Here is a 27,061-nt window from a genome sequence, read left to right as displayed (position 1 = left end):
TTTCCCGCTTTCTAAGCCCTCTCTCTGCAACTCTTGCTCTCCCACACAAGTCCTCTTACCTTTCACCTCCCTTCTCTTTCTAATGAAGCTGCCACAGCAACTGTCCTCTCTGCCCCTCCGCCCTTCTCTCCTCCTACAACACACTAACAGGCTGCCGCTGCCCAACACACATCTCTGACAGAATTCTGAACCATACTACAAATTTAAATAAGGAGGCTTAAGTCACACAAAACATATGCTCTCAGACACCACGGTGTCTGAGAATTAAATTAGAAATTGATAACAGATTCTATCTGTAAAAAAAAAAAAAAATCACTAAATATTTGTGAACCATGTAACTCATTTTGACCTATGGATCAAAAAAAGGATCAAAAGGGAAATTGACAACTATTCTGAACTGAATAAAAATGAAAAAGCCAAAACAAAACAAATTAAAAAAAAACAGGTTCAAAATTACCAACAAAGCAGCACTTTGAAAGAAATTTACAGCACTATACACCTATATTAAAACAGGGAGAAAAAATAAATAAAACAAACAGTGACCACAGAATCTACCTTAAGAAATTAGAAGAAGAACAAATCAGACCCAAAGTAAGCCTAAGAAAAGAAATGATCAAGAACAGTGTGGAAATCAATGAAATGGAAAATAAAAAAATCCACAGGGGGGGAAAAAAAAAGGCTTGTTTCTTTAAGAAAATCCATAACAGTGATAAACCTCTAGTCAGATGAATCAAGGGGGAAAAGTGAAAAGACACAAATTACCAGTACCATGAACAAGTGAGATGACAGAACATTATAAACAACTTCATGCTCATCAATTTGACAATTAGCTAAAAAGAAATCTCTTGAAAGAAATAAATTAGCAAAGTTTACTCAGAAAGAAATAGGTGACCTGAATAGCTTTGCATGTATTAATTAAAGAAATTGAACTGCAGTTTAAAACCTCATGCACCTCATGCACACACACTAAAAACAAAAACAAACACACAAAATCTCACTGGTAAATAATTTCACCAAACACTTAAAGAGGCAACAATATCAATCCTACACAATTTTTTCCAAAATAATGGAGAGAATACTTCTTGCCAACTCATTTTGAGGCCAGAATTATTCTGATTCAAAAACCAGAATACTACACTGGGTTGGGGAGTGGGAGGGAGACACTAAACTATAGACAAATAAAAATTCCTGTGAACACAGATACAATCACCTAAACAAAAGTTTAGTAAACAGAATTCAAAAATGCACTGCAAAGGGGATTTAATCTCAGGAATGCAGGATTGGCTTATAATCAAAACCAATGTAATTCAGCACATTAACACATTTTTTAAAACTACATAATCATCCCTATATACAAAGAAAAAGCATCTGACACAAGCTAACACCTATTCAAAAAATTCTGAGAAACCTAGAAATAGAAGGCAATTTTTTTCAACATGGTAAGGGGCAGCTACAAGAAAAACACAATAACATTACATGTAAATGAAATACTGAATATTCTTATCCTAGAATTAGGAATAAGACAGGGATACCCATCATCAATACATTCAACAACACACGGAGAGGTTCTTATTGGTGTAATCAGCATAGAAAGAGAAAGGAAGGAGTGGGGGCAGGCAAAAAAAAAAAAAATGAATGAGCAGCAGAAACCAGAATAACCCAGACAAATCTCTGAAAAGATCCCATTTCAATTTCCAGTGGTTTGAAACATAAGAATGATAATAGTTTCTTTTAATATGTACTGAAACAACCTGCCACACATCCAACTTAGAGTTGTCTAATTCAATTGTTTCACAGCCCTGAGGTCTTATAACCATGAAGAATTTGGGGCAGCAGTCCTTATTCAGTTCAGCAAAGCAAAGTCTGGCTTCTCAAGTCTATCAACAGAATTTGAATTATGTGATCCATGCTCCTGGCAATATAGAACACCAGAATCCTCTTTTCATTTAGCACATATATTATGATCAGATCTTAAATCACATTATCTTCCATCTAAGAATCTATGACAGATTAAACTTCATAACCAACCATGTCTTTTAGTCATTCACTTACACAACTGGCAGAATTCAGACTTAAGAAAAGTGCTGTCTTGTTCTGACTAAAAGAGCTCCAATAATCAACATTTTAGAATAAAAATTCAACTGTGGTTCTCAACATTAGTGGGCTTCAGAATCATCTGTAGGCCCTGTTTCAACACATTGCTGAGACAAACCAACAATTTCTGATTCAGCAGCTCTCAAATGGAATCAGATAATTCATATTTCTAAAAGTTTCCAAAGCTGCTGTGGGTTTGGGAACTACACTTTGAGAAGCACCAGCTTAACAAACCATTAGCTTAAGGCAATGTGACACACTGTGGTCCTCTAGAATTACAAAAATTTAGAGTAAGCATTTAAAAATTTCAAAACAGTCTGATATTAATTTTATCCATTGAAAGTGGTGATTTAAAAAGCTGTGGTCTTGTGCTGAGCGCGGTGGCACACGCCTGTAATCCCAGCAGCTTGGGAGGCTGAGGCAGGAAGATCGCAAGTTCAAAGTCAGCCTCAGCAAAAAGCTAAAAACTCAAGTGAGATACTGTCTCTAATTATAATACAAAATAGGGCTAGAATGTGGCTCAATCATTGAGTGCCCCTGAGTTCAATCCCTGACACCCCAAAAACAAAACAAAAAGTTGTGGTCTTATATTTACTACATCTTTAATTTTTCTGGAAATGTATTTTTATTATACTTGACAAATGTGTTTTAAAAACTGAGATTTTAATAAAACTTGAGGAAAATTTGTCTACAAGAAGGTGTATTTCATTAATTTCTCCAGTATTTTATTATTATTATTATTCCTACTGCTACTATTATTACTATTATTATTATTTGATATTATTATTTGATGCTGGGAATTTAACTCAGGGGTCCTCTACCACTAAACTACATCCCCCATTCTTTTGATTTTTAACTTGAGACACAGTCTTGATAAGTTGCCCAGATGGCCTTGGACTTATGATCCTCCTGACTCAGCCTCCCAAGTCACTGGAATTAAAGGTATGTACCACCATAGCTAATTTTTTCTAATATTTAAAATGCATACTATCTTTATAGATAACATTACATATATTTCATTAACCTTGCCTCACAAAGAAACATAGGCTTTGGGGCTGGGGATGTGGCTCAGTAGTAGAGCCCTCACCTCACATGCGAGAGGCAATGAGTTCGATCCTCAGTACCACATAAAAATAAATAAATAAAATAAAGGTATTGTGTTCACCTACAACTAAAAAAAAATATTAAAAAAAGAAACATAGGCTTTTGCTAAAAATCAATAAAACAAGCAGTCACAACATTAAGTGTTCTGTTTTTCCTGTAAAGCTATATTTAAAGACATTTATCATCTAAAGAATTAAATGTTCTTTTGTAATAAAGTCCTTTTTGAATTTAATGACAGGGTAAAAATATTTTCTTTCCTAAAGATAGTTGTGCTAAATTGTAAATAAGCCAGAACTATCTTTCATAGTTTCTCTATCTTAAATGCCTGTGAGGTATATGGAAAAGAGTTAGGGATGAAAGACTTGAATGCACCGAGTTAAACAGAAATGTAAAAGTGAAAGTAATTTCATCGTGTAGAAATATGCTGTCAAAAGCATTATAATTCTGGAATATTTGACTTACAATTCAATTTTCGGAAAACTCAAATTATAAATTGCCTAAATGTAATTTGTTTCGCTTGATAAAGTAACAAATGTTTACTTTTTGTTCTCTTGTCTATTGTGTGATTAGAACCTTGATTTAAAGTGAGAATTTCCTAATGCTGATTAATAACAACACCACAAATTTAGAAAGGTGACACCAGCAACAATGTAGGTTGCTCTCAAATATCATTCAATAATGAAAATGAATAGAAGAAATCCAAAACAATGAGCAAGCAACTGATATTAGGTTTTAAAATGCATCATTTGACAGTCTACCTACCTACTGGTTTATAAAATCATTTTTGAAACTATTTTTGCCTTTCTTAAGTACTAGAAGTAGAGAGAAAACCCATACAGACCTATATACAAAAATGATCAAGAAGTAGACCACTGGTTGTGAAAAAGACAGATTAAGAACTTAAAGAAGAAAGGAAAATGGGGGGGGCGGGAAGTGGCTAGCAAACAGACTCATTCACCAGGGAAATTACACAAAAAGACAACAGATAACTCTTATCCATAAGAAACTGTGTCAGGCAAGATAGCTCTACACTTTGAAGCAATTCCTCTTGACTACCAAATCTCAAAGAGGCAATAGCCAAAACACTTTAGTAGCTTAAATAAATCACTATGAAGAGTGCATGGGGAAGACACACTACATTTATCATTATTATCTGTCACATTTCTAAAACCTATCCAGCAACTCCCAAATCCCATTTGAAATTTCCACATTAAATATGTCGAAGACCTCAGGTGTGGTATAGCAGAGAAAAAAAATTAAGAACTGCATTTATCAACGAAGATTCTTAAATTCTAATAATCATCTGAACAATTCATAAATTTTTTTTTAATGCATGTTTCCATTGTGATGGTACTTGAGATTCAGCTTTTTTTCTTTTTAGAGTAAGGGGACTAGAGATTGAACCCAGGGACCTTAACCACTGAGCCATATCCCCAGGCCTTTTTTATTTTGAGACAGGGTCTCGCTAGATTGCTAAGGTTGGCTTTGAACTACAATTGTAATCCTCCTGCCTCATCCTCCTAAACTACTAGAATTATAGGTATGTGCCACTGTCCTTGGCAAGGTTCAGCACTTTTAATAAGCTCCCAGGTGAACCCAAATCTGTAGGCCAAACTTTTGAGTAGCATGGTCCTAAACTATATAAACATCTCAAATAAAAATGTATCTTTATGATACATCAACTGTATAAAACAGTCTGACAGTTTTGAAAAAAGTTAAAATCTCTTTGGTATAGCTATCATATGATCAAGCTATTTCACCATCAAGTATTTATATACCAAAACAAATAAATGTAAATCTGATAACAAAAATGCTCATAGCAGTGCTGAGTATGGTGGCGCATGCCTGTAATCCCAGGAGCTCAGGAGGCTGAGGCAGTTCAAAGCCAGTCTCAGCAATTTAGCAAGACCCTAAGCAACTTAGTGAGAACCTGTCACTAAATAAATACCAAAAAAAGGGCTGGAGATGTGGCTCAGTGGTTATGTGCCCTTGGGTTCAATCCCAGGTACTCAAAAAAAAAAAAAATGCTCACAGTAGCTTGATTTGTAACAGTTAAAAATCACTTAACAGGTGAATAAACACTGTGTGACAGTCATTTAAAAAGGAATACTACTGAGCAATAAAAAGGAATGAACTATTGATAACACTAGAATATATATGGATGGATATCAAAAACAAATGCAGCATGAAAAGAAACCAGGGCAAAAAAACAGTATATACTATATGATTTCATTTATATGAAATTCTAGAAAACGCAAACCACTAATTTACAATGACACCTGAAGATTAAAGAGGTAAGTAAGGAGGTGAAGGGTTGAATATATTATCTTGATTATGTAAGGATTTCATACATATACTCATATGCCAACATTTACCTGAATGAATATGTTAACATGTATACTTTATTTGTTGGGTATATCTCAAATTTATTTTCAAATATATCTTTCAAATACCAAATTCTGACTAAAACAATGTCACTATGTATAATACAGAAAAGGTATGATTCTTCAAAAATTCCACATCTATGGTCTAATTCTTTAAAAAATTTAATAGCATGCCTACACTAGGAAAAAGACCCTGGTCTTTTAAGGGGCTGAAGGTGGGTGGGTGACTTGGAGGGTCCTGTAGGATATGTCTTAGTTCCAAGTAACCATTGAAAATGTGTACTGCGGAGTAAAATAGCCAGGGGAGGACCAAGTAATAGCATGCCACTTACAAAAAAAAAAAAAAAAACTATACATACTGGAATTTTACTATTTATAACTGTGAGTTTTGTTTTGCAAAATACAAAATTGGCATATCTCCTGGGGTGCGTTAGACCATCTCCAGATCCCGCTCCAAAGGACGTGGATGCTATGTGAATGAGCAGTCCTTACAGTGTATGGACAAGAATAATGACAATGTCCTACCTCTTGATTCTTACCCATCTTCTCCTGTAAGTGCTGTGCTGTCATTAGTCAAGCTAGTAAATTATCTCACCTTACCTGAAGCCAGAGTTAACTGGACCAGGCTAAATACCTGACCTGAACTATACCAATCATATTTCATCTCCCAGAAATTTAGAAATGAGACTGAATTATTAAAACTATGGAGGTAGCCACATTTGACCCAAAAGATGTCAAAGCTTAGAAGTCCTTCTAAATGAAAGCAAATAAAACTGAAGGCATTTTTTAAAAAGAACAACAAATAGGGTTTTTCAGGAAAGCTGAGATGGTTCAATTTTAATATTCATCAATAACAATTAGATCTAAGGGGGAAAATCATACAAGAAGAGCAAAAAAGCATCTTTGTTGAGAATATTCAATACTCATTCATGACAGATACACTAGATATAGGGCATGATGTAAGGTAGGGCATGTTGCATCAGAAAAGAGGAAACTTACTTAACTTGCTGGCTGCCACCCTCTTTCCAGTCCTGGGGCCACATGTAGCTAAGAGGCATTGCCGTGGGTTGTGATGAAGAATCGGACCACCTCTAGGGTAAGCTCAGAACCCTTCTGCCCTCACAGACAGCTCCTGTCTCCCATTACTGCCCATAGGATAGGTGTAGATGTAAATTCTTCCCACCCTGCTGATCTTTATCTTGATTGGCTCCTGTACATTATATTAGCTGTGTGTGTTTTCTCATTAAAGGAGATCCTGCTTTGACTGTTCTCCCTGAAGTGTCTGATTGTCCTCCTGCAAGGGAGGGCTGGGTGTGGGCGCCAGTCAACCTTTACCTTTCTTGGTTTGTCCTGGTCAGTGAGTGCTCTCCCAATCTCTCCCGAAGGTCAGGAGGGAATGGGGGCTAAAAACCCCGACACTAGACACATTTTAACCTCCATTTTATGTATTACATGTAATACATATACACATATAGAATATATATTTTGTAAACATATATTACTTGTTTTCTAATCTATAAAGTAATCTACATGTTATGTAATAAAAGGCATTCACATTAAAGTCAGAAACAAAACAAATACATCCATTTCTCCCTTATTTAACTTGCTGGCTGCCACCCGCTTGGAATTCCAAGAATTAAAAAGAGAATCACACTTAGAGGCTCACTATTTGGAAAAGCAGAAGTAAACTATCTCTATTTGCAGATGATATGGTGTCTAACTCATTAACCCAAGAAAATCAATGCAAAAAAATTGTACTAACAATTAGATAACTTAGTAAAGTTGTAAGAAACAAAATTAAATAGAACTAAAAAGCTTTCTTAAATATAATAACAAGTTATGAAGAATAATGAGAGGAGGTGTCATTTACAACAGTAACCAAACAGGTGAAAACTCCTGAAATAAGTTTAACATAAAACACAAAATCAATACAAGAAAAATACTCCTGAAAGATATATAAGTACACTTCAAATGAAGAAACAAACCATGTTCTTGGATAGGAAATCAACATCATAAAGACATCAATTCTCTATAAACTGACTGTTAAATGTATGATGAATCCCAATAAAAATACCAAATTATCTTGTGAAGTTAGACAAAATAATTATAAAGTTCATATGGAAAAACATGTTAAAGCTGGGTGCAGTAGTGCACATCTACATCCCCAGCAACTTAGGAAGCTGAGGGAGGAGGACTGCCAAATCCAAGGCCACTCTTGACAACTTAGTGAAACCTGACTCAAAATTTAAAAAAAATAAAATAAAATAAAAAGAGTTGGAGATATAGTTCAGTGGCAGGATATTTGCCTAGCATGTGCAAGTCTCTGGGTTCAATCCCCAACATCGACCCCCCCCCAAAAAAAAGAAAAAGCATTTTTTACTAAGGACTAAAAACTCTTAACTATACATCAACATCCATCAATATAGAACTGATCACATTATACAGTAAATGTGTATGCTAAACCACTACCTACTACTACTAATAATAGTAGTAACAAATTAGAATCAATGCCCAGTCCACAAGAATTTCTTTTAGTGACCATATCTATGCTTCAAATACCCTTCTTTTTAAAAGCCACTATATTTCTTCCAGCCAAGCTCCCTTCAAACAAATGATCTAATTGCAAGCTGCCATTCTCTAATACTACCTACATCCCTGACTACAGTGACAAGGACGAATCCAATAATTGACAAGATGACAAAAACTGAGTCAAGAGATTCTTTCCTCAAAATTTCCAATCTAAATAAACAGGTTAAAAACAAATGTTTGTCTTTCTCTTTCTCCCTCTCTCTCTCTCTCACCTATTCATGTAAGTACATAGAAAAAAGTCAATCAAAGATAAGCATAGGAGGACCACAGGAGAATCTGTGCTTTCTTCTTCCTACTTTTCCTGCACATTCTGATTTAACATGTGCACATCAATCAATGTGATATATATACCAATCAACAGAATGGACAAAAACTACATGATCATCTCAACAGATGCAGAAAAAGCTTTTCATAAAATTCAACATCCCTTCATGATAAATCTGTGTTAACAAATTAGGTATAAGAAGAACAGAATAAAGGCCATATGTTCATCAACAGCTAATATTATCCTAAGTGAGGAAGAGCTAAAGTTTTCTATCTGATCTCTGAAACAAGACAAAAATGCCCCTTTCACCACTTTTATTCAAAGTCCTAGCCAGAGCAATCAGGCAAGGGAAAGAAATAAAGAGCATCCAAACTGGAAAAGAGGAAGTCAAATGTGACTGTTTGCAGATGATAAATCTTATATACAGAAAACTCCACAGAATTCACCATAAAAACTATTAAAATAAATGACTTCAGAAATGTTGTAGGAAAAAAAAATCAGCATACAAAATTCAGCAGTGTTGTTATATACATCAAGAGAGTATTATCTATACTAGAAATAAAGAAAAGCAATACAATAGCCTAAAAAAATACCTAAGAATAAATTTAATCAAAGAAATGAATAAACAATCTACAAGGAAACTATAAAACTTTGATGAACAAATTGAAGAGGACACAAAAAAATGAAACAACCCAAGACTGGACAAATCAATATGTTAAATATGTCCGTATTACCCAAAGAAATTAAAAAAGTCAATGCAGTCGATGCAAACTGTACATGGAACAAGGGGTTAATACGCAGAAAATATACAGAACTCTAGAAAACTCAATAAAATACAAACCCAGATTTTAAAATACCAGGGACATTCTTCACAAAACTTGGGGAAAACCCTTATATTTGTAACGGAACCATAAAAGAAATCCAAATAGCCAAAGCAATTTTAAGGAAGAGGGGGGAAGAAAACAGCAGTAGGTATTACATACAGATCTCAAAATATACTACAATGCTATAGTAATCAAAACGGCAAGACACTGGAGTGCACACCTATGTATGTGTGCACACACATGCACCAATGCTTCAGAACAACAAGCCTGTAAGTAAACTAACAAATCAAAGTAAACTGATTTTCAACAAGAGTGCAAAGAATATGCACTGGAGAAAGGACAGCCTTTACAAAGAATGGTGCTGGAAAAAGTGGGTATCCACATAAAGAAGAATAAAAGTAGACCCTTCTTTCTCACCAGTTACAAAAATCAACTCAAAATGGATTAAAGACTGACTTCAAAATGGGAAATTACGAGAAGAAAATAGGGGGGGAAAATGCTTCAAGACATTGGAATACACAAGGATTTTTTGGATAAGATCCCCAAAGCACAGGAAACAAAAACAAAAATAAGACAAAAGGGATTGCATCAAACTAAAAAGATTCTGCACAGAAAAGGACATAATCAACAGAGTGAAGAGAAAACCTACAGAATGGGAGAAAATACCTGCAAACTGTACATGGAACAAGGGGTTAATATGCAGAAAATATACAGAACTCTAGAAAACTCAATAACACCAACCAAAAAAAAAACCAACCCAGATTTTAAAATAGGCAATAGACTAACTAGACACTTCTAAAAAGAAGACACAAAATTCAGCAGTGTTGTTATATACATCAAAAGAGTATTATCTGTACTAGAAATAAAGAAAAACAATATGGAAATTCCAATCATCAGGAAATTCCAAGGCCAAACTACAATGAGATATCACCTCACTCCAATTACAATGGCTATTATTAAAAAGACAAGGATGGCAAGGATGGGGAGAAAAGGGAACCCATACACTCTGTAAGAATGTAAATTAATGCGGTCATTTTGGAAAACAGTATGGAGTGTGCTCAAAAACTTAATAGAACTACCATATAATTCAGCAATCCCACTACTGGGTATATATTAAAAACAAAAATATCAGTATGTGAATAAGATCTGCATTCCATGTTCACTGCAACACTATTCACAATAGCCAAGAAAAGGAAACAACCTAGGTGTCCATCAACTGATGAATGGATAAGGGAAATGTAGTACGCATGCACAATGGAATCGTGTTCAGTCACAAAAAAAGAAAAAGAAATCCTGTCATTGACAACAGTATGCACAGCACAGGTGACTATTATATTCAAAAATAAGCCAGGCACAAAAAGACAAGTAACACATGATCTTACTCATAGTAGGGTGCTTACAGAAAACAATTACAAACTGTGTAATTTTCAAAAATGGGGATTTCTCCCTAGCACTTAGCTCAGTCCACAGCACAAATAATTAAATTATTAATCATGTCTATCCACAAACATTTATTGTTAATTTATTGAATGTGAAAACATTCAGTATTCTTTCTTCTAGCATTCCAGTCTAGCTATTGTGAATTGTGCTGCTATGAACATCGATGTGGCAGTATCCCTGTAGTACGCTCTTTTAAGGTCTTCAGGGAATAGTCTGAGAAGGGCAATAGCTGGGTCAAATGGTGGTTCCATTCCCAGCTTTCCCAGGAATCTCCATACTGCTTTCCAAATTGGCCGCACCACCAGCAATGTACAAGAGTACCCTTTTCCCCACATCCTTGCCAGCACTTGTTGTTGTTTGACTTCATAATGGCTGCCAATCTTACTGGAGTGAGATGGTATCTTAGGGTGGTTTTGATTTGCATTTCTCTGACTGCTAGAGATGGTGAGCGTGGCAGGATATAAAATCAACACGCATAAATCAAAGGCATTTCTGTATATCAGCAACAAAACTTCTGAAACGGAAATGAAGAAAAACACTCCATTCACAATATCCTCAAAAAAAATAAAATACTTGGGAATCAACCTAACAAAAGAGGTGAAAGATTTATACAATGAAAACTACAGAACCCTAAAGAGAAAAGTAGAAGACCTTAGAAGATGGAAAAATATACCCTGTTCATGGATAGGCAGAACTAACATCATCAAAATGGCGATATTACCAAAAGTTCTTTATAGGTTTAATGCAATGCCAATCAAAATCCCAACAGCATTTCTTGTAGAAATAGATAAAGCAATCATGAAATTCATATGGAAAAATAAAAGACCCAGAATAGCAAAAGCAATTCTAATCAGGAAGTGTGAATCAGGCGGTATAGCGATACCAGATTTCAAACTATATTACAGAGCAATAGTAACTAAAACAGCATGGTACTGGTAGCAAAACAGGCGGGTGGACCAATGGTACAGAATAGAGGATACATTATCAATTAAAATGTGATTCTTAACCTCCTCTGTTACTTCATGGTAAATGAATTCTATGGTCACTTACTCTAGGCCTGATGATTCTTTGGGAGGCAGAAGGAAAACACACAAACTATGGGAAAGAAAAAAGGGAGAGAAGAAAAGAGAAAGAAGTGCAGGAAGTTCACAGACCTCAGGAAGTCTGTTTAGGTGCCAAGGACCTCAGTTAAGAATCCCCGACATAAAGACTTCAATGAAATTCCTTTTACTACAAGTTATCCAAATAGTTGTTATTCTGTCATAATTTACTAAAATCCCAGAGCCAGAAATCAGATTTCCAGTGTACTCCCAACTAACTTTATTTCTAGTCTTCTACCACTGCCACCACCACCCATAACACTGCCTGTAGACCACATCCAACCATAGTAACCTACTACAAATGCACACATAATGATGTACCCAACAAAACCTAGCTCCCCATAATCAAAATTAAACCCTGTATTCCCCAAATATAGAAAGGGAAATGCATACTCACATATACACATGTTTATATATATATGTTCGGCATCACCATTTATAGTTTAAGAAATAATATATTTATAACACGTAATGTTGAATCAATTACAGCAGTATTTTTCAATCTGTAGGATGAACCAATGAACCACTAATCAAGAAAACCAATTTAATAGCTTATGACCAAAATTATTTTTAACACAATAGAACTGAAAAGGGAAAAAATATGTAGACTTAGCTGATACTTATTACTTGCAAATTCCCATATTTGCTTATTCACTAAATTTTATTTGTAGCACCAAAATTAATACAGCGCTTTCAAAATCATTTGTAAACATGTGCAAAGCAGTGAAAAATTTGAGTCATCAACACATTCCCAAATAAGATCAAACAGGGTGACACTTGTGTTTCAGATCTCACACTATAAACAAATGTCCTTCTCACATTCTATTCAGTGGCAGGTTTTTCCTATTTTTGTACTTTTTGTAATTGGTTTTACTGTCTAAAGGGGCCCCCAAACAGTGAAGTATAGTCTAGTGTTCCAAGCACAAGAAGTCGATGAGTTAGAATGCTGCTGTGAGTTCAATGTCAATGAATCAATGACATATATTAAATAAGGCACTTTTAAATAGAAAAACGCATAAAACAAAAAGCTAAGTATTCATTAACTGAACCAAATCAGTGGCTCACAGGAACATAACCATGTATGTCCCGTAAGGATCAGTATTCAATAATTCTGCGCCCATGGTAACTTTATAGAACATAAATGCCTAAACAGTGAAAATGAATTGTATTAATGCATAGACATACATGTGTGTCTGTTGAGGTACACTTTTTCAGTTATACATAAACAAACAAGTCAGTTAAAAAAAGTTTGAAAGTCAATTAAAGCTAAAGAAATGCTGAAAGTGTCAAAATGTTAAGACAAAAGGCATAGATTATGAGCATACACACACATTTTTCTACCTAGACAAATCATCCTACTATATCAGAATCACCCTTAAATTATGACTTGATTGGTAATTTACACATGGACTTTATAAAAGCATCCTAAATATTCTAATGTGTGGCTGAGAACCACTATTCTATCTGTTAAGGTGATGTTTCTCAAAGTTGGGTCCCTAGACAAGTGGCATCAGGATCACCTGGGAACATTTTTTAAATGCAAACTCTCAGGGCCCACACTAGACCTACTAAATCAGACACTATGGGGTAAGACCCAGAGATCTGTTTTAACAAAGCCTCCAAGGAATTCTAATGCATGCTAAACTTTGAGAATTGCTGACCGAAATCTTTTTATATTTCTTTTGGGGTTATTTGAAAACCCTGATGAATTCTGCTAATAAAGCCAACATGTAATTCCTACTGACCAAGCACCAACAGTGGATAGGCAATCTTCTTCCAAGCACTTTACAAAAAGCAGACAAATAAAACTGATGCATTACTTGTACAATAATCAAGTAGCACTATTTCTTTATGACATCCTTTACAGTTTCTTTTCCTCAGAATTCTTTTAATACACCATTAATAAATACACCTTTGCCTGTCCTGAAGGGTGAATCTATATTAGACCACAAAAATTGTTTCAACCCTTTAACTACTCTTAGGTATCACATAATTCCCTATATGAAAGTAATGACACCTGTCTTAAAAAACTCATGCAATTCTGACAGATCACTTCAATAACAACATGTAAAATGTAATTCAGTAATATATAATAGTCAATTAGTTATTACATGAATTCGTAAATACTCCCACTCAAATTATGTCCCTCCTGATATAAATTCCCGTACTATCAATTTTATCTGCCATGATAACACAATATACCTCATATGAAATTATCTGTATGCAACTCTTTTCTCCCCTACAGGACTTCCAGCAGCCAGAAAACAGGTAACACATCATATTCTTTTTCACGTTTAAAGCAGATAGCAGGTATTTCTCATTCAGCCAATGAAAATTTAGTGAGCAGTTACCATATGCCAAGTCCCTGTACCAGATGATGGAAGACACAAAGGTAACATAGCCCCAATGTTCATGGGACTATATACTGAATGAATAAATATCAAAAACAATGTCACTGAAAGTTTGAGAGGGTATGGATGCTATTTGGGGGGATAGGAGTACTGGGGGATTGAACCTAGGGGTGCTTAACCACTGAGCCACATCCCCTTTTTTATTTTTTGAGACAGGGTCTTGCCAAGTTGCTGGGGCCTCACTAAGTTGCAGAGGCTGGCTCTGAACATGTGATCCTCCTGAGACCCTGGGATTACAGGTGTGAGAGGGCTGTCTATGAAATACCTGGCTTGACTACATGATACCTGAAAATAAGGGAGCTTCCTTCAGTAGGGTATTCCCTACTGCTGCTCCTCTGATCCAAGTTGCTACTTGAAACCACTAATAAATATAAGAAGCCACAGTAGGACACACCTGTAATTCCAGGGATTCTGGAGTCTAAGGCAGGAGGATTGCAATTTCAAGGTCAATCTTAACAATTTAACAAGACCCTGTCTCAAAATCAAAAAATAAAAAAGGCTAGGGGTGTATGTCAGAGGCAGAGTGCCTCTGGATTCAATCTCCAGTACCAGGGAAGAAAAAGAAAGAAAATATCCTGATAAATCACTTAATCTTTAGTTAATCTGATTTTAATTTTTTAATATAGGAATATAAACAAAAGTTCTATGCATAATGCAAGGTTTTACTGACAACCAAATTCCCACATGGAAATGACAAGTTAAGGTTTGCTATCCAAACTCCAAACAACCTAACAAAAAAAACTAATAATTTGCCAATTCTCAATTCTTTATAAAGATTGTTTTCTTTCCTTTTTTTTTTTTTTTTTTTTTGGCACCAGGGATTAGATTCAGGGACACTCAGCCACTGAGTCATCTCCCTAGCCCTATTTTGTCTTTTTTATTTAGAGACAGGGTCTCACTGAGTTGCTTAAAAACCTCGCTTTTGCTAAGGCAGCCTCCCGAGCCACAGGCATACACCACCACACCAAAATTATCTGGTTTTATGACTCTACTTTGAGAATTAACTTGAAGGTGGCATATTATTTGCATGTAAAATGAGCACAAGAGAAATAGTTGGCTATTTTACCAAGTAAAAATTATCCATCCAGAAAATATTCTACAACACACATACATTCTAATAGTTAGCTGTAGAATCATGGATCTGAAGGACACTGTTTATGTATATCCTTTTGTAACAATAGTGATGGTAATAAAATAAAATTTTGTAATGTTTAGTGATGATAATAAAATCTGCAGCCGGCCTATATACTTGGAGCTAGGATAACACAGGAATAAGACTGCCCAATGGGCCATGGAAATTCTCCTGGGGGGTTCTGAACCTCAGATCTCAGATATCCAAAATATCCATAGAAAGAACTGATTGATCTGTGAACTTGCATGACAAAAGTAATTTCTTTAATTCCCCTAACCTCTAATTTAACATTTCCTTTGATTACTAAAGTAGGCAACAGATCTGTAGTGTAAGTAATACCTTTGACTATCTATATCAACAGAAATCACAGATTGGGGGGCATACTAGAGATTGGATCCAGGAATGCTTAACCACTAAGCCACATCCACAATCCTTTTTTATTTTTAGACATAGTCTCACTAAATTGCTTAGGGCCTTACTGAATTGCTGAGGCTTGTCTTTGAATTTGCAATCCTCCTGTCTTAGCCTCCTGAATCACTGGGATGATAGGTGTGCACCACCGCATCAAGCAAAATCATAGATCTTTTCACATCAGGTTATGTGGTTGCCATTTGTCAAAGTATTGTTTATACTCATCACTATTTCAAAATTAAGATCCAACTTTACAACTTGTTTCTAATGTGTTAAAAATAATAAAACCTGTTTTAGCAGGGTATAGTAGCATAAACTTGTCATCTCAACTATTCAGGAGGTTGAGGTGGGAGGATCACCAGTTCAAGGCCAGTTTGGGCAACTTAGTGAGATCCTGTCTAAAAATAAAAAGTAAAAAGGGCTTAGAATATATATCAGTAGTAAAGTGTCCCTAGGTTCAAACCCCAGTACCATAAAAAACAATGCCCCCATTTAGTGTTTTAATGGTATCATATATTTAAACATAATTGGCCTATCTGACTTTATGCACATATGTTATTCTGAGGTCAGCAGACTGCCAAGAATCCATGGCGCACACAAACAAAAAAAGTTAAGAAGTCCTAGATAATGGTTCCCAAATCATGCCTTCATTTGGAAATTGAGGGAGGATGCAGTTTTTAATTATCTGAACTGAAATAATACCAGAAATTAATGAGCAACAGATAAATGTTAAAAAAAAAAAACTTCCAGTTTTGTCAGCAACAGTCCTAATATCACCAACTAAAATTTGAATGCTGACAATAATCCAGTTGAAAAACATGAAAGCAATCAATATGTGGCATGACTCCCCTCTTCAATATTATACCAGTCTCCAAACATAATTCATCCCAAAGTTCACTGGTATATTAGAATCTCTCTCTTTATTCACTTCTCTAGTGTATACCACCCACTGCAGAGAATTTCATCAATAAAATCTATTTTTTCTCTATGACTAAGTAACCTAACATTTTTTTTTAAAAAATCAAATCTGAAAAATGCAATATTTAACTATCAATTATTTAGGACTCAATTATTACAAAAATTAGTTGAAGATCTCATTCTCTCAGCCACTAATTATCAAGGTCTGTAATTTTTTTCTAACCAACTTGATTATTAACTGCTCTGCCACAGAACAGCAAAAGGAGGAGAAAAATATACGTATTAATTTGCTAATGTTTTACAGCTATATTTAATTGGCAAGAGAAAAAGTATGAAACTATATCAAAGAATAATGTACAAGGATGTTCTATATATTTTACTCTTTCATACTCCTTTATATTTGTTATTCTGTGTAACTGAAAATTGTTAAGAGAAAACAGCAGTTACCATTAAGTGGCATACAAGGTCCACTAAACTATTAACAAAAAACCTTTAAATCTCAGGCTGGGGTTGAGGCTCAGGGGTAGAGAGCTTGCCTGCCATGTATGAGGCACTGGGTTTGATCCTCAGCATCACATTAAAAAAAAAAAAAAGATAAAGATACTGTGTCCATCTATTTAAAAAAAAATCTTTAAAAAAGTTCCAAATGTATTCAGGAAGCCAATCCCTTATTTTTAAAAAAAAAATTTTAATCTTTTGCCTCAAAAAAACTACCCTTTGAGACACTTCTTTATCTTGCCACACATAGGGAAAGTGGCAGAGCCCAGGCAAGTTTATCAAATTAGCATTAAAATAGTCAACTTTGCCTGTCATCTCCCCCATCAACAGCCTCAAGTCCTTTGCCCATCCAAAATAAAAAAGGAGGAAGAAAAAAAAAGAAGGAAGGAAGAAAAAGAAAAAGGAAGGAAAAAAAAGTTGGGAAGTGAAGATAGGAATTAGAGCGCTAGCTAATAGACTCTTCCACTCTGCTACATTCCACTGACTTCACAACATACAAGCTGACAGGGGAAAAAAAAGAGACCCAAAAAGCAAATAAATAAAAGAAAATGATGCCAGGTACAGTTGCACACGCCTATAATCCCAGCAGCTCAGAAGGAAGATCACAGGTTCAAAGCCAACCTCAGCAATGGCAAGGTGCTAAGCAACACAGTGAGACCCTGTCTCTAAATAAAATACAAAAAGAGGACTAAGGATGTGGTTCAGTGATTCAGTGCCCCTGAGAAAGAAAGAAAGAAAGAAAGAAAGAAAGAAAGAAAGAAAGAAAGAAAGAAAGAAAGAAAGAAGGAAGGAAGGAAGGAAGGAAGGAAGGAAGGAAGGAAGGAAGGAAGGAAGGAAGGAAGGAAGGAAGGCAGGAAGGAAGGAAGGAAAAAGAAAAGGGTGAAGAGAATCTGGAAGTGACTGACATTATCCTTCATAAAATTAAGTTCACAAGGAACAGGCCTGAGCAATGAAGTAGGCAAATATGATACTGTATTCTATTAATATAGCATAGACAAGGCACATAATCCTTTTTTCTTAAAGGATTAGCCTTAAGATAAAATCAATCATGATAGACTTTTTGTTATCTATATTGGTCTCTTTCATGGCTTATTTCTATCAATCTACCTTTCCTTCTATTACCATTTCTCCAGTTCAACTCTACTTAAAACTCAATGAAGGACTGAGGTGTGGCTCAGCAGTAGAGTGCTCAGATAGCATGTGCAAAGTCCTGGATTCAATCCTCAGCACCACATAACAATAAATTAAATAAAGGTTAAAAAAATCAAACAAACAAAAAACTCAAAGCTATGTTTAATTATACAACCAAACTCAATTCAAGTGATTAGCATCATGGTCAATGCCTATGTTATAAATTTTCCAAAACATAAGAAAGTGACAGAAGTGCCTGGATTGCTATCATGCTTGCCTTAGGTACAGAATAAAAACAAATGATAAGTCAGGCATGGTGACCCACACCTGTAATTCCGATGGCTCAGGAGGCTGAGCAGGAGGATCACAAGTTCAAGGCCAGCCTCAACAACTTAACAAGGTCCTAAGCAAGTTAGTGAGACCCTGTCTCCAAAAAGAATAAAAATAAAGAGCTGAGGATGTGGTTCTGTGGTAAAAGTGCTCCTCGGCTCAATCCCTAGTAGTAATAATAATAATAATGTCCTTAACATATTTAGTCTAGTTAGGAGAATAAATGCAATATTCTCTCTCTTCCTCACATATACATATACACATACACTCTCATACATACATAACTTTCACACACACATTCTTACACACAACCTCAAGTAAAAATAGGAGCTATTTAAAAACACTTAAAATACTACCAAAATTCTGAACACTTAACAGCAACGAATAAGAGAAGCAAAGACAGTGAAAGAAAATAAAAATTGCAGAAATGATCATACTCAAAAGATATAGAGTAGATTGCTCTATTGATTTCTAAGAAAATTTAGTATCAAATGGTCCATAAATGCAATTGATTCTCATTTAAAAAAAGAACCCCAAGCCAAGATGATGGCATCCTAATAAGGTACTAAGGAGTTAAACCTTATGCATTAGTACTTTCCTAATATTTAGTGTCACATTAATATTAATATTTTCTTAACACTTAGTGGCACTTTTGTTAGTTTTTTTCATCTACTTAAGTCTGGACAATATGCCCAGAGATAGACATGTGAATTCATAGATGCAAGTAATTTTTAAAACCAAAGGTAATTTAAAGATCATTCAATCCAGTTCTATTTCAGCAATGAGGAAACTAAGGGCCCAGAGGTTTCAATAATTTCTTCAAGGCCACACAAAACTTGTCCCTTGTGAAGGATTTGCTTTCTTAAAAGGACTCTAAAGATTTATTTTCTAGTTCTTAATTTAAATTTATTTAAAAATGTAATACCAACAAAATATTCTGATCAACTAAAAGTTTTAAAAATAAAGTAAATATACAAATTCACCTTGGGACAAACCATGGATTAAAAAACTCCCTAAGTTTGAGACCATGTTATATACCCATCAGTAGCAGACCTCTCATGTCAGATCCCTGAGGAGCAGACTTAATTAGAACTAGAGACCTGATGCAATAGAGACCAATAATGCTCTCCATCTCAAGAATCTGGAATTCTAAAGGAAAAGAAATATAACAATGATGATAGTAGTAACATCTAATATTTACTGAATGCTTACTACAGGCCACAAACTGTTCCAAGCACACTATAATTCATACTCTCAACAACCCTATGGGATTTTATAAATGACATTAATCTGCTCAAGGACTCAAACCTACATAGTCTGGCTCCAGAACACACACAGTTAAATATCCCACAGTTTTTTCTCAAAAGATTGGGAACTGTTAAGAGTTCAAAAATATTAATATCACTTGCTACTAAAGGGCCTATAGCTGCCCTATTTCCTGGCCTTCTGACTTATTATTCAAGTGTTAACAATTCCCAGTTCCTTAAAATAACCAGGTTTGGTTTCTGTTACTTGAAAGCATCCTAATCATCCCATCCTTCAAATATTTATAGGGCTCATTTTGGGAAAAGTGATAGAGATGAAATCTAAACTTACACCATGGATAAATCATTCCTTTATATTTTTCAAAGAAATGTGGATATATCAGCCTCTTTCAGTCTATCATTCCCTTAAGTAGAATACTTTCAGTGACTCCACTGTGCCTACGGGATAATAAAGTGTAGAACGGTAAAGCTATAATGGATCTTAGATGTAATTTAGTTTTCAAGCCACCCATTACACAAATGAAGCAGTGTAACAATGAAGCTCAGGGCCATGGAGTCAATCAGCCATAGGGCCTGAGTTCTAATCTCAACTCTATTGTGTTCTCTTTAACTAGGTGATTTTACACGCTTTACTTAATTTCTGAAACTTCAGAGTCTCCTGGAAAAGAGGAATAGCATTTACACATCTTATTATTATAATGAGAGCTCTAAACCATCTCAACTATCTCCTGAATTTAACAAAGCACAGGACTCAAACACACTAACACACTCAAAAAATGTTTTTTGTGATGATGATCCTGATGAACAACCTGAGGTTAAGATATGGCTACTTAATGACAAAACCAAAATTAGAAACAGTGACTCCAGATTTGCATCTCAAAAGATCTTTCTTCTTCTACAACACTCTACCAACTCCTGGACCCCACATTCAAAACTCTCTACAAGCTGGTTTAATTTCACATTTTTTCAACCTAATCTCCATACCAATTTTTATTCACTTATTCATCAAGTATACTGAGGGCTGTCTTATAGTTTAAATAGTTTCTAGTGCTGATGATGTAGAAGGTAACAAAAGAAAAGGAAGAAGAATAAAAAAAGATGTATGTACATCCAAGTGTCCAAGTGTGAAAAAAAAAAACAGCTGAGAGAATGATTAACAGTAGTACCCTTCTAAGGTTTAGATCAGCAGGGGTAGGGTAGAAGGATAAGCACGGAAAGATAAGTAAACTAAAAGAAAGGTTCTTCCATATTTTCTAACATACACAGAACTTGTTTTAAATATTCCTTTACTCAGATATTTGTTTCAACTATACCCTATAACCAAATAAAAACCTGAATTGGTTCTTTCTCCTTGAAGCCTGAGTTATATATTCAGTAAGTTGTCTCTCACTTCATTCAACTGCACTGACATTTAACTTTTTCTAATGTTCTTTTAATGTCTATCATGATTTAAACCAGTAGCTTCTGCCAATTTTCCAGACACTATATGTTTCTTAATGTCTCACGTTTCATGAAATCAAGGTCTACATTATCTTTTAGTCCTAACAACATGTCAATACAAACTCACTCAAACTTTTTGATATATGAACCCCTCTCAATATGTTATTTAGATAAAGCCTGATATTTAGTGAATACCTGACATGTCATTTGCTTTTGCTGAAAGAAATGTTTCATGTTTTTACAATGTCAATTTGCAAAACTGCACTTTGTATCTTTTGCAGAATCTATTATGAAACATAAAATACATTAGTGCCAAGTTGTCTCTGAAATGACAATTCCAATCAGTCATGATCTTTTTCTTTAAAAATAAGCAGAGTCATAATGGTTCAGGTAGACTTTGGCTCATGCTGGTATGAAGAAATATCTCAAGTCTACATATATCTGTGAGAGTTAATTAATACGATAAAGACCAATACTGCAGCCATATCTATGAGTAAACGGTATTTTACATGCAATAAGAGAAAAAATCTAAATAATAAAATGTATAGCTTCCTGCAAAATTCTTACATGCATAAAATAACTTAAACATTCAATGATAATACTGAAAATGGGGAGAAGCAAAGCTTATGAACTACTTAGAAAAAAAAGAAAAATCCAAAATGCAAAGAGCAAAGCTAAGACAGGGGATATAGCCCAATGGTAGAGACCATGCTTAATGAGCACACAAGCACAAGGCCCAGGGTTTGATTCTCCAATACCAGAAAGGAAAAACAAGACAGAGTCAGAGTTAAGTGAAGAAAATGTACACTTTATAATGTAATAATCTGGCCAATTAATACCAATTTTTAAAGTTCTCAAAATCATACAAAATAAAATATTACTTACAAAAAAATATAATGAACAATTACTCAGATGATAATCCTGGGTTCTGTAAGAATCCTGAATATGAGGAATGGTGATTATGGACCTTTATTTATGTATTTTTATGTGGTGCTGAGGATCGAACCCAGTGCCTCACACATGCTAGGCAAGCGCTCTACCACTGAGCCACAACTCCAGCCCCAGGAATGGTGAATCAAAGACAAGGGCTTAAATTCTATCCCGGCCCATTACTAGCAGTAAGACCTTCCAATTTCTTCAGCTATAACATAGAAAACTACTGCACCTCAAAGGGTTGTTACTAGGATTAAATGATATCCAAAACCAAAAACAATTCAAATATCCAACAGATGGATGGATAAAGTATATCAATTCACTGGAATACTATACAGCAATAAAAAGAAATGCACACAAGGATATTAAATGCATCACACTGAGCAAAAGAAGCCTAATACAAACAAAATATGTACATCTCTTTACATACAGTTCTACAAAAGGCAAAACTAATGTACAATGAAAGAAAAACAAAATCAGTGACTGCTGGGAACTAGCAATACAGAAGGACTAGCTACAAAGAAGCATAAAGAAAATTTTACCAGTGTTGGAAATGTTCCATATTTTGTTTCCATGAGTGTATAAATTTGTCAAAATTTACATCTCATTCTATGTAAAGTTATACCTCAAAAAGGATTAAATGAAATATATGTTAACTCTCTGCACAGTATTTGGGGCATACAAAGTATTCAGTAAATGGTAGGTATTATTTAAAACAATAACTATTACCATACAACACTCATGAAGTGGTAGAAGAACTACCTATCATCTGATTTTTCTGGTTTAGAGTTTAAATAAACACACATTTAGGGGCTGGGATTGTGGCTCAGAGGTAGAGCACTCGCCTAGCACGAGTGAGGCACTGGGTTCGAGTCTCAGCGCCACATAAAAATAAAGATATGTGTCCATCTATAACTAAAAAATAAATATTAAAAAATAAAAATAAATAAACAAACATACATTTATTGTATTTGACCTAGACCAAGTACCATGAGGAGTACTACAAAATTATAGAAGGCTATCAACTGGCAGATCCTAGGCAATGAAACGGGACTGGAGATGTGTCTTGTTGGTAGAGCACTTGCCTAGCAAGCACAATTTCGTAGGTTCCATCCCTAGCATGAGGAGGTGGGGCAAGGACTGAGAGAATGATGTGGTCAGCAATAATAGTAGCAATGTCACCAAAGCTAAAAGAAACCTAAATTACCATATTTAGGTATTGTTAGAATATAACTCAAAATTGATCAATGACTATATAAACAAAGTCCAATGACAGTCCACAATTACAAAGAGGAGACAGTCCTTAATTTTATGGGGAGGGGAAGTGAAAGAGATGTAAAGAGGAGGAAGTCAACCATGAAGTCTTCAAAATGAAGTTATAAATTTTGCCAGCCACACAGTAAAGGATAGTTTAGAAATACCAATCAACAATTATAAATCTATAGGCCAAGGGCGGATTTTTTTCTTTTTTTTACAAGTCATGATTTAAGAAAAAAATACTAATGAAGATAACCACTTAAGATATCTCAACGCTGGAAGCTGAACTGAAATACAATTCAAGTGAAACAAAACATCTGTGGAACTTATATTTTACTACTGCTTAGAATTGTTTTATTAAGGCAGAACTTTTTTTTTTTAAATACTACATTCTGCTTAAAAACTGAATTGGCTGTCGTGATGAAAGCCCAAATAGTCTTATTTTTTTAATAGTACACATGCTATTAAAAAAAAAAAAAAACAAGGAAAAAGAAAAACTTAATACCCCAACTGGACATCCACATCCAGTAAGCAAGACTTTAGACTGTACATTTTATCCATTAGGGTTTATTTTAACAACCTTCATGTGTGCCTATCATGGTGGCCCAAGCCTGTAATCCCAGCCACTCACAAGGCTAAGGCAGGAGAATCCCAAGTTCCAGGAGAGCCTTGGCAACTCAGAGAGATCCATCCTCAAAATTAAAAATTAGAAGGGTTGGGATTTAACTCAGAGGTAGAGTGCCCCTGGGTTCCATCTTCTGTAAAGGGAGCAGAGAGGGCTCCACTTGTAATATTAAAAAGGCAGAAAGGATAGAATAAAGATTTAGCAGTTCTGACTTCAGTTCTATCAAAATCGGATTTTTTTTTTTCTTCCTTAAAATTGGGCAGGTGAAGCAGGCCAATGAATAGAATTTAAGTTTAGCACTTATGCTCCAAATGGAAAATCACAAGCTGTATTCAAAAAATAAAATTATGACAGGAGCACTTAAAAAAAAACATAAAACTAATCTTAACTTTTCCCCTAAACCAAGATAAAATACCTAAACATGTGGTTAACTAAGGACCAAGTGTTACAGAGCTAAGTGCAAAAAATAAAAATAATGTATCTTCAAGGGGTTAACGATTCATTCTACAACAGGGGTCCTGACTCAGTTCTAAAATAATAGGCCTCAAGTAATTACACACATTGACTTTTAAGACTCATAAGTCCTTTTTTTGGGGGGGGGTGAAAAACCATAAAATAACAGGAAATTTCCAAAGTTGTTTCTTAAAGTTCAATCAATTTTCATACACACTATTAATATTGTTTTTGAATTATGCTTTTCATGGAAAACTAAAGTTAAAAATAGATTCTGTAAAACAAAATAAAAAATTCTACATACGAGTCAGCTTTGAGCTTTAAGCACGAATCTTTAAAAAAAAAAAAACTGAATATTCATCCTGATGCTGTGGCTATATCATTTTCTGAAAATTTTGTCTTTCAAGTAACCAAACACCAAAGAGAAATGTGATTAAATCACAGTAGAAAGTAGTAATAACAGGGTAACACAATGAGGTCAGAACTCGAGCAGCCAATGAAAGGCGTAAGTGCATTTCCTGCAATATTAATAGTCAAAAGAGAAAACCAATCACGGAAACCTCGAGCTTTCTTTTGACAGTCACAGAAGCAAAAGAACCAATCCACACACACCCAAAGTTGACAATAAGGCGGGACTGCGGGTTCATTGAAGAAATTCTTGAAGGTGCCGTTACTATGAACTTCGCATCCAAGTAGCACCACTCCAGAGTCATAAACACTCTCTGCCATGTCAAATGAAATTCAATCTTGTGCAAAATTTAACCCGGGGTAGGGGGAACATTTTTGCCAAAAGGTCCTGTTATCGAAAACACAACTGTCAATTTGGATGTACTAGGTCCTCCACTTCTAAAAACATCACCCTCCAATGGCAATTGTCAGGGACGCCGCCCAGAAAAGCGCTGCGCGGGCGGCTAGTCCGAGCATCTCGGCTTCCTCAAAACGCTGCGCACTAAGAGCCGGCGTCCCAGCAAAGCAGACAGAGCCCGCCCGTTCGGTGCCTCGCAGTCCTCGAACGGCTCGGACCGCTCTCTAGCTACGTCCCACTCCGCAGTTGAGGCCCCCAGCGCAGTGCTGCAAGGCCCCAAGCCGCTGCACCATCTCGGGCGGGGGAGGAAGGATTGTTACCTTGCTGAAAGATGTTTGTTTTGAAAACGCCTTACTTTCTTAAGTCACTGCACACAGAACCCAAAGCAAAACCAAATTTTCAAGTGAAAGAGAAATATTTCCTAGTCAAATGCTCGCTCAGCATTAATTAACTTTGAGCCGGGGGAAATTAAAAAAAAAAAAAAAAAGGTAAACAGAGGCTGTACGCCAAGTGCGGCCAGCGCATCCCCTGCGCCATTCCCGGCCGCCGCTTACGGCAAGGCCCCCTTACGGCAGCGTAAGCGGCGCTGCGAGCTAATCACAACACTGGGACGCAACAACATGGCGGCCGCGGGCGGGCGCTGCGCCGGCCGAGAGTTTACGCTACTCCGCCAGCGTAGGGTCCCATGCGTTGGAGCGGCAGCGGCGCCCTCCAGCGAGCGTAAAGCGCTCTGTGAATGGCAAGGCCCGACTGACAAAGGGGAGGGGGGAGGAGGGAAGGGGGGGTAATAAACACTCGAGTCCCTACCGATTCCTCCTCCTTCTCCATCCCGGTGGGCATCTGGGGCACGGCCCGGTTGATGGAGACGCAGTCGTTGAGATCAGGCATGTCCTTGCCGCGGTAGATGGGCAGCGGTTTGGCGGCGTCCAGCGCCCGCGCTCGGAAGGAGAGTTTACTCATTGTCTCCCCGCCTTACAGGAACAGCCCGGGCGGCGGCGGCGGGGCGGGCGGGGAGGGGGGGAGGACTCCCGCCGCCTCCTCCACCTCCTTCCTCAGTGCAGCGCGGCCGGCCCGCTCCTCCTCCTCCTCCTCACTGCCCCCGGCCACAGCATGGGCGCCCACCCCGCCCGAAAACAGCCCCCCGCCGCCCGCGGCCGCTTCCACACACTAGATCCGCCGCTCGCCCGCCCGATCCGCTCCCTGCGCCATGGCCAACATGGCGGACATTACCACAGCGGCGGCGAGCGATCCCGGCAGCCCGCGCGAGAGCGCGCCCCCGCCGCGGGGACGCGCCTCGCCCTCTCCCTCCCTCCCTTCTTCCTCTCCCTTCCCCTCCCTCGCCTGCCCACCCACTCTCTCCGCTGCGCTGCCGGCCGGCGGGAGCGTGCTCGGCCTCGGCACTCTTGGGGAAGACGGGGTGGCGGGTGGCGCCCCTCCGCTTGCCCGCCGGGTTTCTCGCGGTGTGACAGGTGCCAGGTGCGCAAGTTCCCGGCGTCCCAGAACGTGTGCCTGTGCCTTCGCGCCCGGGTCACTCCGCTCGATGGGTGACACCGAGGAAGGCGCCGGGCAAGAGACGGCAGCGCTGAGCCGCTCCTGTGTACCTAAGTCTGTGAGCGGGAAAGGACACTATCCACCGGAGACCAACAGCCGTC

The 27,061-nt window shown here is 36.7% G+C and overlaps 1 protein-coding gene across 3 annotated transcripts in view; it reads right to left on the bottom strand.

The window, feature by feature from the left end:
• Positions 1-26,675, bottom strand: part of Epc2 (enhancer of polycomb 2) — a 137,337-nt gene extending 110,662 nt beyond the window's left edge. The window contains exon 1 of one of the 3 annotated variants that reach the window (XM_021735859.3): positions 26,217-26,675. In XM_021735859.3, the coding sequence (XP_021591534.1) occupies positions 26,217-26,369 (153 nt within the window). In that variant the 5' untranslated portion in view covers positions 26,370-26,675. The remainder of the gene's footprint in view (positions 1-26,216) is intronic. The other 2 variants (XM_005315819.4, XM_078017359.1) reach the window with 2 other exon arrangements.
• Between the last annotated feature and the right edge of the window lie 386 nt (positions 26,676-27,061).

The sequence above is a fragment of the Ictidomys tridecemlineatus genome, chromosome 7, assembly GCF_052094955.1.
Source record: "Ictidomys tridecemlineatus isolate mIctTri1 chromosome 7, mIctTri1.hap1, whole genome shotgun sequence".
NCBI lineage: Eukaryota > Metazoa > Chordata > Mammalia > Rodentia > Sciuridae > Ictidomys > Ictidomys tridecemlineatus.
This window is presented reverse-complemented; position numbering and strand designations above follow the sequence as displayed.